Source organism: Elaeis guineensis, chromosome 13, assembly GCF_000442705.2.
Source record: "Elaeis guineensis isolate ETL-2024a chromosome 13, EG11, whole genome shotgun sequence".
Classification (NCBI taxonomy): domain Eukaryota; kingdom Viridiplantae; phylum Streptophyta; class Magnoliopsida; order Arecales; family Arecaceae; genus Elaeis; species Elaeis guineensis.
In genome coordinates, this window is record NC_026005.2 from 77,338,576 (window position 1) to 77,353,745 (window position 15,170).

Below are 15,170 nucleotides of genomic sequence, written 5' to 3' on the forward strand. Positions count from 1 at the left end.
TTAGATGTCCATATTAATTGTCATACCCCCGATTTGAGATCGCGAGCCGAAGATCATGGAAACCACCATATACTCATATGAAATTCTCCCCACAAGCATGCAAGGCATCTTATCTTACTATCATAAAGCAACAGTAAAATAATTAGTCAATAATTTAAGTTCAAAACTTAACAATCTAAATTTCAACTTTAATGTCTCAATAACTTCAATAATATTCCATAGATCTTACATCAAATTCAATAAACTTTCAATCTAAAATAAAAGTATCAAGATTCTACTTCTAATCACTCTCCCACATATATCTCATATCATCTTAATTTCTTAAGATTTATAAAAAAAATAAAATAGAAGATAATGAGCTAGGCAGCCCAGTAAGCAATGATCACTATAACTAGATTATATCAAATAATAAAAATAAATAATTATTTATAAAAAATAAGTATATAAAGATCATCAATTCGAAATCAGTTTCAATTATGCAACATAGTTCATGCCAAATTCAATTCTTTTTCAAAAATTCGAGTTTCTTTTAAGAATTTAATTTTTTTATTCTCAAGTTCTTTTCATCAACCATAAGCTATGACCATATTTTTCTTATGGTAGGTCATAACACCATGTATTATCTTCCAGTGAGCAAAGTCTTCGAAACTGTTGGTCTCGCTAGCAACATTAACCCTCAGGATAAATCAATTGCCAATGTATTAGCTCCTATTGGTGGAATCCTTTATATAGTCTGGTTATCAATTCATATTATTAACTAGTTTTTTATCTTGTTTCAATAATAATATAAATGATAATTGAATTTCAATCAAACATATCATCCATTATGACCATACATCATAATAATTATTTCAAAAGAAAATAAAATATTTTTAATATTTAAAATATCTTCAATAACATGCATATCATGAATTAATACAATTCAAAATTTATCAATTTATCAAGTTATAATTTGCCAGATAAATTCAATAAAAGTAAAAGAAACCCATTTACTCTGAAAAAGAAAGAGAAGGTGAGGATTGTGAGCTTTAAATCGAATAAGAATTTTCACAAATCAACATTAATATAATAATAATAAATGAGAAAGTAACAATGGTTATTATTCATATAAATCATATGCCAAAAGATACCATGAATTATAAAATATATATACCAAATATATTTTTTTGTACAATAAGTCACATGATATAATTATTTCAAACCAACATACATCGGATCAATTCATATCAAATGCTTGGCTTTAGACTACCACAATCATGTTTTAAGCCTATGATAAGGCAATAAAGTGGTTAGTTTTGCAGACTACTACAATTACCCATGCAAAGAGTAACAAATAAGTGGCTAGTTCTATGGACTATCATAATTACGTTTCAAGCCCATGACAGGCATCAAGAAATTAGCTAGTTCAAAGGACCATAGGTGCTCAACCTCTGAACTACCACAACTATATTTCAAGCTCGTGGTGGGGCACTCATAAAATGGCTAAATCAAAAGACCACAACACTCAACTTTTAACTACTACGACGATATTTTGAGCCCATGGTAAGACACCAATAAAGTCATTAGCCCAGAGTATCATAAGTGTTCAATTCTGAACTACCATGATCATATTTCAAGTCCGTGATAAAATATCAATAAAGTAGCTAGTCCAGAGTACCATAACCCTACTTACAGTCACACAACTCAATTACAAGCTTGTTAGGTATTGTAATTTAAGATCACATTCTTTTGTAAAACTTGATACATGTGATTAACAAAATCCATCCAAGTCAGTAGCAAAATCATATATATACTTAACAAATAAGTATATAGCATGTAACTATCAAAACTACATAAATCCAATCACCAATGCTCAAAATAATTTTGATATAATAGGTGAACAATGCATGTTCCAGAATTCTTACTTCTACTATCGTCAAATTAAATTCTCTAGATTTATGATTTGGGTGTCAAGAATCCTATTCGATATCTTCTTATCCTAAGAAATGTTCTCCTACAAATTTAAAATTAATATTAAAAATAAAATCTATGGTGCAGGGACTCCCTATCTAGAAAGTTCTATTGGGTTTATGAAGGTCCACCAATAAATTCCTTGGACCTTTCTCCATGGATCCTCTGATCCATCCAAGAGAAAATAAATAAAATAAAAAAATAACATAAACTAGAGAAGAGAGAGAAAGGATGGAGGAAAGAAAAATGAGGGAAGAGAGAGAAGGAAGAACTCTCCCTTTCTCTCTTCTTCTTGAAAAATAGGGCGTCCCTCCTTCCCTCCTCTCCCAACCACAGGAATGGAGGCTTTGAGGTCAGCGGTCCATGAAAAGGCACCCGACAGTAGCAGGGAGGGAAATATCCATCAACGGCCACAGCCGGCGAGAATCGATGAAAGCAAAACAAGGGGGAGAAGGGGATCGAATAGAGGAAACCCCTATTCAAGCCCAACCGGTGGCTTGCCGGTTCAAAATCAAGCATTGGTAACGATTCTAGAGCCGGAAAGAGAAGGATCCAAAAGGACTACCTTAGTCCGGCAATACCAATAGAGAGAAATCTAGTGATCTTTCCTCGACGAAACAAAGAAAACTTGGAAAGAAGACTCAAGATATCGACGGCGCTCGTGATGATCTCTAGTGAGTCAAGATGGAACTCGATGGAGGGGTGGAGATCCTCTTATAGAGGAGAAACAGAATCCAATCGGGACTTTCTTTTTCTTTTCTTTTCTTTTCTTTTTTTGCTTTGAGATCCATGTAAAAATCAGTTCTTACGTAAGGTGCGTGGCTGTCACAGTTGCCGGTGGTCCTTCCTTTATCTCTATAATTTTGAGATTTTTATATATATTTTTTTAAACATCAAATTTAATAAATATTTTTTAAATTAATATTTATATATATATTTTATAAAATATTTATTTACATATATATTTTTTTTTCTTTATTTTTTATATATATACCCACGTCGTCTAATACATTAAAAAATTAACGGTTTAAAATTTAAATGATTGAAATGCCTTATGGGTATATATGCAAAAAAAAAATTATAAAGTATATATGTAATTAGTAATTTACGAGGGTATAAAATAAATATTAATTTTGAAAGAGTATTCATGCAAATTTTGACGTTTAGGAGGATATACAGGCAAAAATTTTTAATTTAATTTTTTTCTATTGTATGTTATTTTAACGAGATGGAAAGAATTTAAACACATTAATTAATATCATAGTAAGGATGATTCAAGTACATTAATTTTTATCTATTGCTTCTTTGTTGGTGTTTACCCTCTTAAACATCAAAATTTGCATGAATATCCTTTCAAAATTAATATTTATTTGCATACCCTCATAAATTGCTAATTGCATATATACCTTATAATTTTTTTTTGCATAAATACCCATAAGGGTATCTCAGTCATTTAAATTTTAAACCGTTAATTTTTTAACGGCATTAGATGAGGTAGGTATATATACAAAAAATAAAGAAAAAGAAGGGTATACATGCAAATCAAGTATTTTATAAGGATATACATAAATATCAATTTTAAAAGGTATTCACGTAAATTTAAATGTTTAGAAGGGTATATATGCAAAAATCTCTAATTTTTTTTAGATAGTGTTATATTTGTTTCCATTTTCTTAACATGGAATTGGTCGACGAGCTGTCCCTATCGATCCTTAACGCTAGAAGATAAATGAACTTGAATGATGTGGAGAATGGCTAAGGTGCAGCTATGAGTTACTATATATAAGGGTCATTCCAAGCAATGTAAATTACCATCAGAAGCTTGTAAGTGAAGGTTACCGAGCTCTAATTTATCGGTAAAATTGTCAATTTTCTCCTATTATCATTACTCAGTTGTATCCATAAATTTATGATGTAGCTTATCGTCGGGTTTTATCTCATGTTTTGATTTTTGTATAGTGGGGACCATGACTTGGCTATACCTTTTCTAGGAACAAAAAAATGGATTAAATCTCTAACCACTCCATCGTGGAAGTGGATGACCGGCAGTCATGGCATGAGGGTGGCCAAGCTGCATGGTGAGCTTCTTATTGGTGGATTCATACAAATAGGAGCTTGTAAGACATTTGATCCAGTATTCTCTTGTTACTTTTTCAGATATGCAAGAACATACTTCTACAATTTAACATTCGCAACAATAAGGGTAAGATTTTTTCTTCCTCAAAAATTTATAAGGGATTCTCTACCAAAAAAATATATATTATTAGGGAGAGGACTGCTTGTGCAAGTCAGTTTCCTATTATGTATACAGAGTGCAGGGCACAGCTTCGGAGCGTCGGCCTCATCAATGCTTAGCTATGTTTAAAAGATGGATAAATTACAAATCATTATGAATTTAAAGAATTGTTGAAAATTAAAATTTAACAAAATGACGTGGAACGCACCATCCAATCATCTTAGAGTACGAAGTCATCATTTTTCAATGCATATTTAATAGTATATTTAATACCTACAGTGTTACTTTTTCATTTAAAATTTTAAATGACAAAAATATCCCTCCTATTCTGAAAAAATTATGAAATTCTATGACCATATTATAATATTCTACTGTCATCTTATGACTTCTTGTATGCAGAAAATCATAATTTTTTTAAAAAATCATAAAAAAGAAGGATATTATCATCATTGAAAATTTATGAAATTTGTAAATGATGAGAATACTCCTCCTTTTTTTATAACATCCTGTGATCAAATTATAAACAGAAAGTTATAATTTGACCACAAGATATCATAATTTTTTAGAAAAAAAAATATTTTTATCATTCAAAATTTTAAACGAAAAAGTAGATATGGACTTCACCTTATGGGGAGTAGGCTGAAAGAGCAACAGGCAACCAAGACTTATGAAGTGCGTTCAGGCTCATTTGACACTAAAAAAATGGCTTTTTCGAAGATTAATTTCTTTTGATTGAAAATCAAACTTTGGTCTCGTCCATTACCATTAGTAGCGGGAGAACGAATCCTGATTCGGAACCTGAAAAAGAGGCCAGTGGGATGCGCTCTTCTAATTTGAGAATGATAATCCATTTTTCCTGAGCTATGAGCAAAAGGCAAGGGTCAGATGACGGAGAAAGCTCTTCAAGCTTCCCTTCATTCGTTGCTAAGCCAAGGTCCCAGATCTTTGAGTCAGCCTGCGTTTTTTCAAAGAATCGTGCATCCTGTAGGCATTAAATATACATTGAAAAGTGGTAGCTACATGATCCAATCAAATAAATGATGTATTTTTTCTACATCGCATGCGGTGTATAAAGAATTACCCGTTGCACTTACAACTCCGGTGGATCCACCAAGTTAGTATTCCATTTCAATCTCACCCTTTCATCCAAATATTCCATGTTGGCGTTAATAAATGTTTCCATCTCCTCCTAATGTCAAAGATGAGGGTTTAATAGTTTTTAAGTATATTAGATAATTATAATTAAAGTTAAACTTTCTATTTTTATAGGCCAATCATTCGAGTGGCTGATAAATAGAGCCCATATGGATGAAATAAGTGGTTGATGTGGTGCACCACCACGTGATATAATCTCGCTGGTGAGGGACAACTAAACCTTTGACAAGATTGTTGCCGCACAGAATGGAAATGGAGGAAATGCACACATTATATTGTCCCATCTGCGTTTCTTGCTGCAAATCTCGTACGTCATCCATGACCTAATACACAGTGGCAGCAGGGCCACGCAATAACTACGCCTGGTGCTGATGACTATGACCACAAAACCATTTTGCGCGCGTGCCGGAGCCTCCGCTTGCTTGACGAGGGCACTGGGTTTGGATTTCACTGTAATATGCTTCGAGATTGCTGAATAATCACAGGGGTGGCGCTTGCAGCCCTTGTGATGTTACAATATAATGTCCATCTTGTTGAAATAATTAACCATTAGACCGTAGCTAGCCGTTAATTTCTGACAGAGAAACAACTGGTCACTGGGTAACTTGTCCAAATCTGTCGCTACCTCTCTTATTTCCATCGTTGTCTTCATCCTTTTAACCTTCTGTTACCGGTCCAATTTCATCGTTCAGGTGAATTGAAATTTAAAAGACCCTCATTGCCTTGTATTGTACTTCTAAAGAGCCCCCACCTCCGCTCGCTATTAGCTACCGGCCCGTTTCTTTTCCTCTCCAAGGGGTGGCGAATGCTATTGACCTTTAATTTGCGGGGACCAAAGAATGTCGGTAGCCATGGAAGCTAGAGAGCTCTCCTCTTCCTTAGCGGCACTTTCTATACTTTTTGTGCCGCTGCTAACAATTTTCTCATGTCCTTCTCCTGTCTCGGCTCTGAACACCATCACCCATCTTCCAGGATTTCATGGAACCCTGCCCTTCTACTTGGAAACCGGGTGAGCTTTCCATATTTTAACACCCTTGTTCTAATTAGTGAACGGCTGCTGCTTCTCAATTATCTAAACATTTAGGAAAGTTGTGCTTCTACTTTGCGTGTTTTAGATACGTGAAGGTGGATGAGGTGAATGATGCGCAGCTTTTCTACTACTTCATAAAGTCTGAGAGCAAGCCAGAGGAGGACCCTTTAATGGTGTGGCTGACAGGAGGCCCGGGCTGCTCGGCGTTCTCAGGATTGGTGTATGAGATTGGTAAGGTTCTTTTAGTTTTAGCTATCACGATCCAAATCCATGAATTCGCTTCAATATTTTCGTTATGCTGCTTAGAAGTGTTGAGTTCACTTTGAATAGTCTATTACATTGGTTAGAAGTGTTTAAATATGGACTGAAGAGGAGGAGGTGCCTGAGGACCATAGAGTCAAACAAGAAAACTTATCATAACGGAAGTGGGGAATTCAATTATTCAAACCATGTCATAGATGATGTTGTTACTACCTTGTCACACATGACTCTGCGAACGAGATGGAAGTAATATTAGCAATTAGCAGAAGTTCAAGATGACATGAGCGCAGCCTTAAATTCTAGTGCACAACAGATATATCCTTTATGAATAGATCTCGTTACAGTTTACCGATAAAGTAAACTGTAAGCTACTAGCCATTAACTGATTGTTTTTTCAGCGAGATTTTTCAGTCACCGCACCATTGCTATTTGTCTGTAGATACAAGTAAAAGAGACGAAGGAATCTATTGTCAAGAAAGAAAACTACTATCAAACAAAAAAAGAAAAAAAAAAAATCATGTGATCTGACCATTATGGGTTCTCTTTAAGATTGCTCCATTATAACTTGAATATTATAAAATCACCTCATTGTATATGATGTAATGATGCCTTCCTCTCAAATCGCATTTGTATGCTAGAATACCTTTCTATTCTTTTTTTCCTCAAAAAATGAATGTTGGTGCAATGCTAAGATTGTTCTATTACGGTTTAGATATTATAGATTTGAAGTATGAAATAGTCTCTCCACATGTTAAACTATGTACATCTAACTCTTCTTAAGCCCTGCAATGTTAGGAGGTTCAAAGGTTTCTCTCTACTGGCAAAAAAAAAAGAGAAAATGACAGAATTAGCTCCTATCATTCTATGGGATGAGATTCATGTGACTTCATAAACTGGGCCTATGTTTAGTTGATGTCATCCCTCTTATTCAACAGAGACAATCAGGATAAGTTAGACAGCAGGTGCAAACTTAGCTTATGCGGCATTCACAATGAAATTAAGATACAATCTTGTGCAACCAAATCTAACTTGACCCAATTTAAAATGTATCTCAGTTAATAATTTTGCACTCAAATTGGTTTGAGTTTGGTGGTTGGGATTTGGGTTTAGTGCGGTCTCGATGGAGTATATTTCAAGGATTGGGCCTGGCTTACCGCTTAAACCAACTCAATTCACCCAGATCAGAAATTATCTCACTGGATATTTTGATTTTATGAACCTTGGTGGTTCATAAAAACAAGTTGTAGAGATGAAGCATTATCCTCTTAGCTAAGAGAAGTGCTTTATTTCTACGTATTTGTAGTGAAAATAGTTCATTGGAACTACACCCTTGATTTTTAAATGGGGCACTGTCTGGTTCGGAAGTAGGGATCCTCTGCATTGAGGGCTAAACAGGGGGCGGATTAGTTTGGAGCATGAACTGTTCGCGTATTGTCGATGGTTTGATATTGAAGGAGTCTTGTATTATACCTGCATAAGCTGCAATGGGTCATCAACTCTGCCATGTAAGCATTAAAGGATTAATTGGTGCCATTTGTACCTCTCTCTAATCTTGCAGGCCCACTACAATTTGACGTCGCCGGCTACACTGAAGGCCTGCCAACCTTGGTCTACAACCCATATTCTTGGACTAAGGTCCGATCTCTCTCCCTCTCTCTCTCTCTCGCCGCCCCCTCTCTCTCTCTGAGCTTTGGTGGGTCTTCAGGTGTGCAACATCATCTTTCTCGATTCGCCGGTGGGAACTGGATTCTCTTATTCGAGTGTGGAGAAAAGCTACGAGACGGGGGACACCAAAGCGGCCCGACAAGTCCACACTTTCCTTAGAGAGGTGGGAACTTTTGCTATTTCTTTCAGTTTATTGAATTCGGATGTTTAGACGTTCAGGAGGAGATTAGTGCGATCGATTTACGAGCACCCGGGTTGTCATGCAGTGGCTTATTGATCACCCGGAGTTCCTTTCCAATCCACTCTACATCGGTGGAGATTCCTATTCTGGTATTGTGGTGCCTGTTGTTGCTCAAGAAATAGCAAAGGGTAATTTCTTGAAAACAGTTGTTTATTGGATGATTGATTAATTTTCTTAAATCAGATGTGATAACAATTCAACAATCTCCATTATAAGATTGGTAATCAAAACATACAATGATTGTTGGGAGGGAAAAAAGCTTTGATTCCTTTAAGCCTTTCTTACAAGCAAAAATAGCGGCATACATTCAATATTGCATCAAATCATTTGTCCACGTTTATAAGTTCTTCGAGGTTTATGGAACATAAATGCAAAGGGGCTTGAAGAACAATGTCTAGATATTGAATAGTGGAAACTGATTAGCGCATAATGTGAGTAATTTATGATGGCCAACAATTTAAGAATTACTAAGCAGGTCTACTCAATCACGGATATCATAATTTTTTAAAGATCTCTCTCTCTCTCTCTCTCCTCTCTCTCTCTCTCTCTCATTTTAAGTCAGAAGGAGACTAATGTGCATTAGCAACATTAGTCACCGATTTTATTAAGCCGAATAAAACTTAAGTACAAGAGTAATGATAATTACAAGAGGTGAAGGAACTACAGCTGGAACAAAAGAAGAGAAAAGAAGTTTTTGCAGTCCAGGAGTACATCTGGGGTTTAGACAGGAGACACTGACAGAATTTACAGAACTTTAAAGTTTTCCGAATTCTTCCCGAAGTACTGTTCCACTGATAAATTTGATGTATTCATACATTCATATGCATTTATGACTTTAAGGTTTGTTATGTTACAGGTGATCCAGATGGAGATGAACTGCTTTACAATCTCAAGGTTGGTGGGTCTTACCAAAAAATATATCGTAAGTGTGTGTGTGCATTCATAAACAAAATATAATCGGCTTCTTCCTCTATATCTTTCCCGACCTATTGGCAACATCAGTTATATTTTCTTTGCCTTTGTCAGAAAGTATAAGAACTGCAATCTATGAAAGCAATAAGTAAACGGTGACTGGTTCAGGATCTAGTGGCATATATCGCTGTTTGGATGTTCTCTGGAAATTAAATGAACAAATTATTCACAAAATAACATCTGTTAGCATGTATTTTATTAATTACCCTCTCTCTCTCGCTTTACATACATAGTGAAGTTGAGACATTGAGGACTAAAATGACATTGAGATAATAGCAAGGCTTATTTTAAAAATTATCTGAATGGTTGTTGGGAGTAAGATCCATACTCCTTTCTTAGATGGTCAACTCAGTAACAAACATTTGGGGATAGGCAAGACTTCACAATTATTTGATCATGATTCCACTGCTTTATACAGAACTATGCAAAGTCTTTTCATCGTCACTGCTGATAAAGAATGTTTATAGTAGTTAAATCTAACTGCATTTTGACCTTAAACTGCATGTTGTTTCCATGGTGGTATGCAGAAGAAACCTTTCACACATTACCAAAAAGGTGAACTTAGTTTTGACCACTAAAGAACCACCTTTTCATTGACATGTGGTGTTTTCCATTTTTCCAAATTAATTAGATATTGCACAGCAAAGTAGCTCATTGTTTCTTTCTTGTACAACATGGAAATCCATCACAGATAAGACATAGTGATTACCAATCCTGCAACATAGTCATAGTTTTGATAAAACAAAGATGTAGTTTTTTTATGAACTTTAAAGTGCAATAATAAAATGTTAATAATCATTATTCTGGAATTTCCATTAGTAACATATGTCAAAAATTTTTGGTGAGCTCGATCCAATGTGAATGATCCATAGGGGCATGACCACTAACAACAATCACAATTTGTTTGATGTTCTTGTACGGGGATCATTGTTACACGCTGTAGGCCTTTCTTTTCTGCTGTGGCTGTTCTTGTTATTGCTTCTTCCATACATACCATTTTGCTTGCTGATTTTGAGATCTTCTGTACCATAAGGAGGAAAAAGATATTCGCATCCATTTCCTGTGCCTGTAATCTTGCTTATAGTAACTTTTCTTTATGTGCTTGTAAACTTTTTTTCTGGATATGGTTCCAGGGTTATCTGGTTGGCAACCCGGTAACAGATGAGAAGTTTGATAATGGGGCATTTGTCCCATATGCTCATGGGATGGGACTTATATCTGACGAACTTTATGAGGTGAAAAACTATATCCAAACATTTTCCTAGATTATGTCAAACTCTTTCTGCTTTCCTTGTGAACACTTAACATCACCAACAACTGGAGCAATCAGAATCCATGTTAAGGAATCCATTACTGAGGTATGTCAGATGCATCAGACAAAGCATTCCTTGTTTTTTTTTTTTTTTTTTAAATTTAATGATTAGCATTAAATTGGAGATGAAAAGAAACCATATGATATAAATAAGTTGTTGGAAGGCAAGTATCACATCATAGAGATTGCTCAATAAATAGACAAACCTCTTTTGTAAGATATCTGATGATGGTCTCTCTTGTACCATGTCTGTAGACATGTCTGTTAGTTTATATCATTGATTTTCATTAAATTCTTTGTTTTATATTGATTCTAGCTAATCTGCATTTTATTGATAATTTATAGTAAAATTCTTTTATTATTTTAAGTTTGATTTACAGAATTTTAAACATCATGCTGACCTTAAATGGTCAAAGTGGCATCCAGAAAGCAACCACTGAAAGAGCACCATAATTATTGCATTTGAATTTCATCATAGATAATGCTACTTTGAAGTTGTGTACATGTCCCAGCTTTGCCACAACAATAATAGTAATTTGGGAAAACTTTTGTCACAGATATTATATAATATCCAAGCCTAATGTTCTTGAGTTGTTTGCACTATGACTTCTTATCATGAAGAACTGCATTTGTATTACTTAGTTTTGGGAGAAAGCATAACATATTTAATTCTGTACTATTTCTTTCTTTTAGTCAACCAAGAAAAGTTGTGGAGGAGAATATGCTAGTCCCAGAAATGAACAATGTTCAAATTATCTGCAGTCTATAAATGAGGTGGGTGTGCTATTCACTCTTAAAGGTAAAACATCTGTTTTGACCTCTTTAACTGGAAAAGGGTTTTTGGATACATGCAGTGTATTGAGGGAATAAACAAAAACCAAATTTTGGAGCCAGTGTGCTTTTTCGCGAGCCCAAAGCCTCACATAGTTGCTGCATATAGCAGGAGATTGCTTAAAGAGGATATTAAAGAGTTTCCTTTATTAAAATCTGGCCTTCCTTTGGAGTGTAGAGTAAATCCCCAACCCTCGAAGTCTCCGACACAAACTAACACATGCACCAACACTTTCAGACGCTATTGAGTGTCATAATATGTATTCTCTAAACTCTTCTATCAATGTGCTCAAATGTATTAGCATCTTAAAATGCATTTACACTTTCAAAGCTACTTCTTATCACTGCTCTCAGGTTGAAACTTGATCATTGTTTGAAACTTTAAGTTTAGAATCTTGCTATGTGAAAATACTGGTTCATCTGATTGGCTTATGGCCGGTCAAGTAATATCTTACACCTAAATTATCTTCATGTATGAGTGCTTGTACATGCATCTATGTTGGCTTATATGTAACATAACTGCTATGTTTATGCATTTATGTGCGCTTGCTTGTGCATTCTGATATGTGCAACAGGTGCAGCTGTGCCAGGTGTTTATCGTTGAGGTAATGTGCATTTGCTTGTTATGAGTGCAAACAGACCTCCACATATGCACTAAAATTTGCTCTATTTGCTTTTATACATGCTAAGTCATGTAAGGATCACCCACTTGCATAAAATTTTAAATTGTTGATGCTTTTCTTGGACAGGTAATCTCACTGTTTCTGGCTATGTATTTTTTTACAGAGTTCTGGATACTTGCTCTCCTACTTCTGGGCAGACAACGATACTGTTAGAGAGGTTCTCAATATTCATAAGGTATTATACATGATTATCTTCACTTCTGAGCTCTATGTAGTGAGATTAATAGTGTAGGTAATGGAGTCTCATTGCGCATGTTGTGTATATATGCAACACAAAGTTAACATTCTAAGGGTAGTAAAAAGACAAAGTTTGCCAAAGTTACTCATGGGATATTGTGTGAGAACCCATGCAGGTGTATAGAGTCTAAATGGAGAAAGTATGTGAGGACCAATGCAGATGTGTATTTAGTCCCACATCGGTTATAACAACCCAAGACTTCATCTCAAAAGACTAGCTAGAAGGTGTTATTTGGATTCTTTGTTTTTATATAAGTACTCAAAATCTTTCCAACAAATAATCGATGTGGGACTAAATATTTGTCTGCATGGGTCCTCACATATTGCTACACTGTAATATGTGAAATGTACTGGATCTATGTACTAATCCTTCCATTTTAAAAAGGATATTTTTGCGTTGAAGTCTGACAAATGTACTTGGTCTGTGTATTAATCCTTTCATTTTAAAGAATTTCTTAACAGCCCCTGAAAAGCTATGGTCCACTACATAGAGTCCTTGAAGTCTAGTTAACCATAGATAGAGGCAGAGATTTGTGGAATATGGGCTACTTGATATTCAAGTCTTTAGCTGTCCAAAATATCTCGACCATGTTAACCTTAAATTATGTACATCCTTTTGCAATAAGTGCCTAAAATCTTTGTGACTGTCATATAAATCCCTTAATTCTTTTAAAATGTGCATATCGATCATTGTGATTTAACGTAGAAGCTGTTCGGAGGAATGAAGGACGAGAGACAGTTACAACTTAATTTCATATTAATCCCTCAACTGTTTTTTTGTTTTTCCTTTATATCATGCGGAAGGGGTGTGATGGAGGAAATAGTGGAGTGAGAGAATCTCTAGGCCTAAAATTCTGAAATCTGACTAAGGAAGAACTTAGTTTCATAGTTCTCCCCTATCCCCGATGGTAGTCAAAGCATGTAGGTCATATTACAACTTGGGTAACCCTTAACCACAAAAAATGGTTAAACTAGGCAAGAAGGATGGACGTATATCTTGACAGGTATAACTTTTAGAGAATAATATGCAATTTTGAAGAATTTGAGGAATTGATGAGCAAATAATAGGATTTCAGGGTTCATTTGCTTGGATAGTGTTGCATTAGGGGCTACCGGCATAATACATTTATCTTCACCAATCAGATAAATATGTTCTGTTTTTTAATTACCAAAGGATGTGTCTGAATTCTTTGTCAATAAACTGAGTCAGAATAAACAGTATACCAGTATGGAAACCCCACATTTGGGCTACGATGCAACACCAGTAAATCAGTTTTGTCTTAGTAGTTATGAGAATACGGGAAATACATATGATATGGAGCTTTTTCTTTTAGAAGCGCATATTAATATTTGCTTGCACGCTAGCACGATGATTACCTTCAGAAGTCTCAATAAAATGCTGCTTCTTTGTGAATTACCATAAAATGTCTTCATTCTATTTGTTAAATAGCTTTGCTTATGGTGTTATAATTCAATCAAGCAGACTAAAATTTATTCTAGTTGAGATATAAGTGATGTAAAATGGAATATCAATAGATATTTTTGATGATGCCAAACAGGGGACAGTGCAACAATGGCAGAGATGCAACTATGGCCTACCTTATGCACACGATATCCCAAGTTCTTTAAAGTTTCATCTAAATCTGACCAGCAGAGGCCACCGAGCATTGGTATACAGGTGAAGTCCCTACGCCTTTTGCATTGGATATTTTAAATTTACCTGCTATACTAAATTTTTTCTATTTTTCCATGCCAAAATGTTATTATTTGATGCTGCTTTTCTTGTGCAGTGGTGATCACGACATGATTGTACCCTTTGTGGGCACGCAAGCATGGATTAGGTCTCTCAACTTCTCCATCGTGGATGACTGGCGGCCATGGTCAGCATATGGGCAAGTTGCAGGGTGATCTCTTGTTGCACAATTCATCTCAAGCAGTAACCAATTTCATTAGGGAGCTTTGCATTATAGTTTCTAAAACATGTGATTATAAGTCTTGACGTTCACTTCTCAGGTTCACAAGAACTTACTCAAATAACCTAACATTCGCAACGGTGAAGGTAAACAGTAATTTTCCTGCCGATTGTAGGAGATCACAAGAGACTGTATTCATATGAGGATATTTTATCCACAGTTTTATTCTTGTCCTTGTAGGGTGCGGGACACACAGCTCCAGAATACCGGCCAAAAGAGTGCTTGGTTATGCTTCAAAGGTGGCTATCTGGTGCCCCTCTGTAACATGATTATCCTCCATAATTAAGTTGTGAATATTGCAAAACCATCTTGGTGGCACAACTCTCCAATGTTAGAACCATTCCTGATTTCTAGTAATCTTATTCATTTGAAAAGAGCGAAAGAAAAATAAAGAGATATGGGATATACAGTTCAGTAAGTATAATTTATACTTGCTTATCGGATCACATATAAGTTTTTTCTGACAATGCATCATTTAAATAAAATAATAAATATTATAAAAATAAAGTATTTCGTATAGTACAACAAAATAAGTCAAAAAGTCAATCATGCATGCATAATTAATAAAAATTTCATAAATATGATTGTAAATAAAATTATAAGTTATTTTTATTATATATGTCA

General features: G+C 35.0%; 1 protein-coding gene across 3 annotated transcripts; it reads left to right on the top strand.

Annotated features, from left to right (window-relative positions):
• The first annotated feature begins 6,085 nt into the window (after positions 1-6,085).
• On the top strand, positions 6,086-14,964 carry LOC140853222 (serine carboxypeptidase-like 18). Of its 3 annotated transcripts, XM_073247396.1 has the most exons (15): positions 6,086-6,350; positions 6,457-6,602; positions 8,191-8,267; positions 8,338-8,460; positions 8,564-8,666; positions 9,395-9,432; positions 10,644-10,745; positions 11,516-11,596; positions 11,677-11,832; positions 12,229-12,258; positions 12,440-12,511; positions 14,133-14,251; positions 14,364-14,477; positions 14,587-14,632; positions 14,727-14,964. In XM_073247396.1, exons 1-15 carry the CDS (start codon positions 6,181-6,183, stop codon positions 14,808-14,810), a joined length of 1,461 nt encoding a protein of 486 aa, XP_073103497.1. In that variant the 5' UTR covers positions 6,086-6,180; the 3' UTR covers positions 14,811-14,964. The 3 variants fall into 3 exon arrangements, with proteins under 3 accessions (XP_073103497.1, XP_073103498.1, XP_073103499.1); XM_073247397.1 differs by lacking the exon at positions 12,229-12,258; XM_073247398.1 differs by lacking the exon at positions 8,564-8,666 and having other exon boundaries at positions 9,395-9,460.
• Positions 14,965-15,170: the final 206 nt, after the last annotated feature.

Bases quoted from the DNA above. Each gene is read 5' to 3' on its own strand.
- LOC140853222 (XM_073247396.1), top strand. From the start codon at position 6,181: ATGTCGGTAGCCATGGAAGCTAGAGAGCTCTCCTCTTCCTTAGCGGCA. The intron at 11,597-11,676 runs GTGGGTGTGCTA...GGATACATGCAG, and splicing joins ATCTGCAGTCTATAAATGAG to TGTATTGAGGGAATAAACAA. The intron at 14,478-14,586 runs GTGATCTCTTGT...TTCACTTCTCAG, and splicing joins GCATATGGGCAAGTTGCAGG to GTTCACAAGAACTTACTCAA.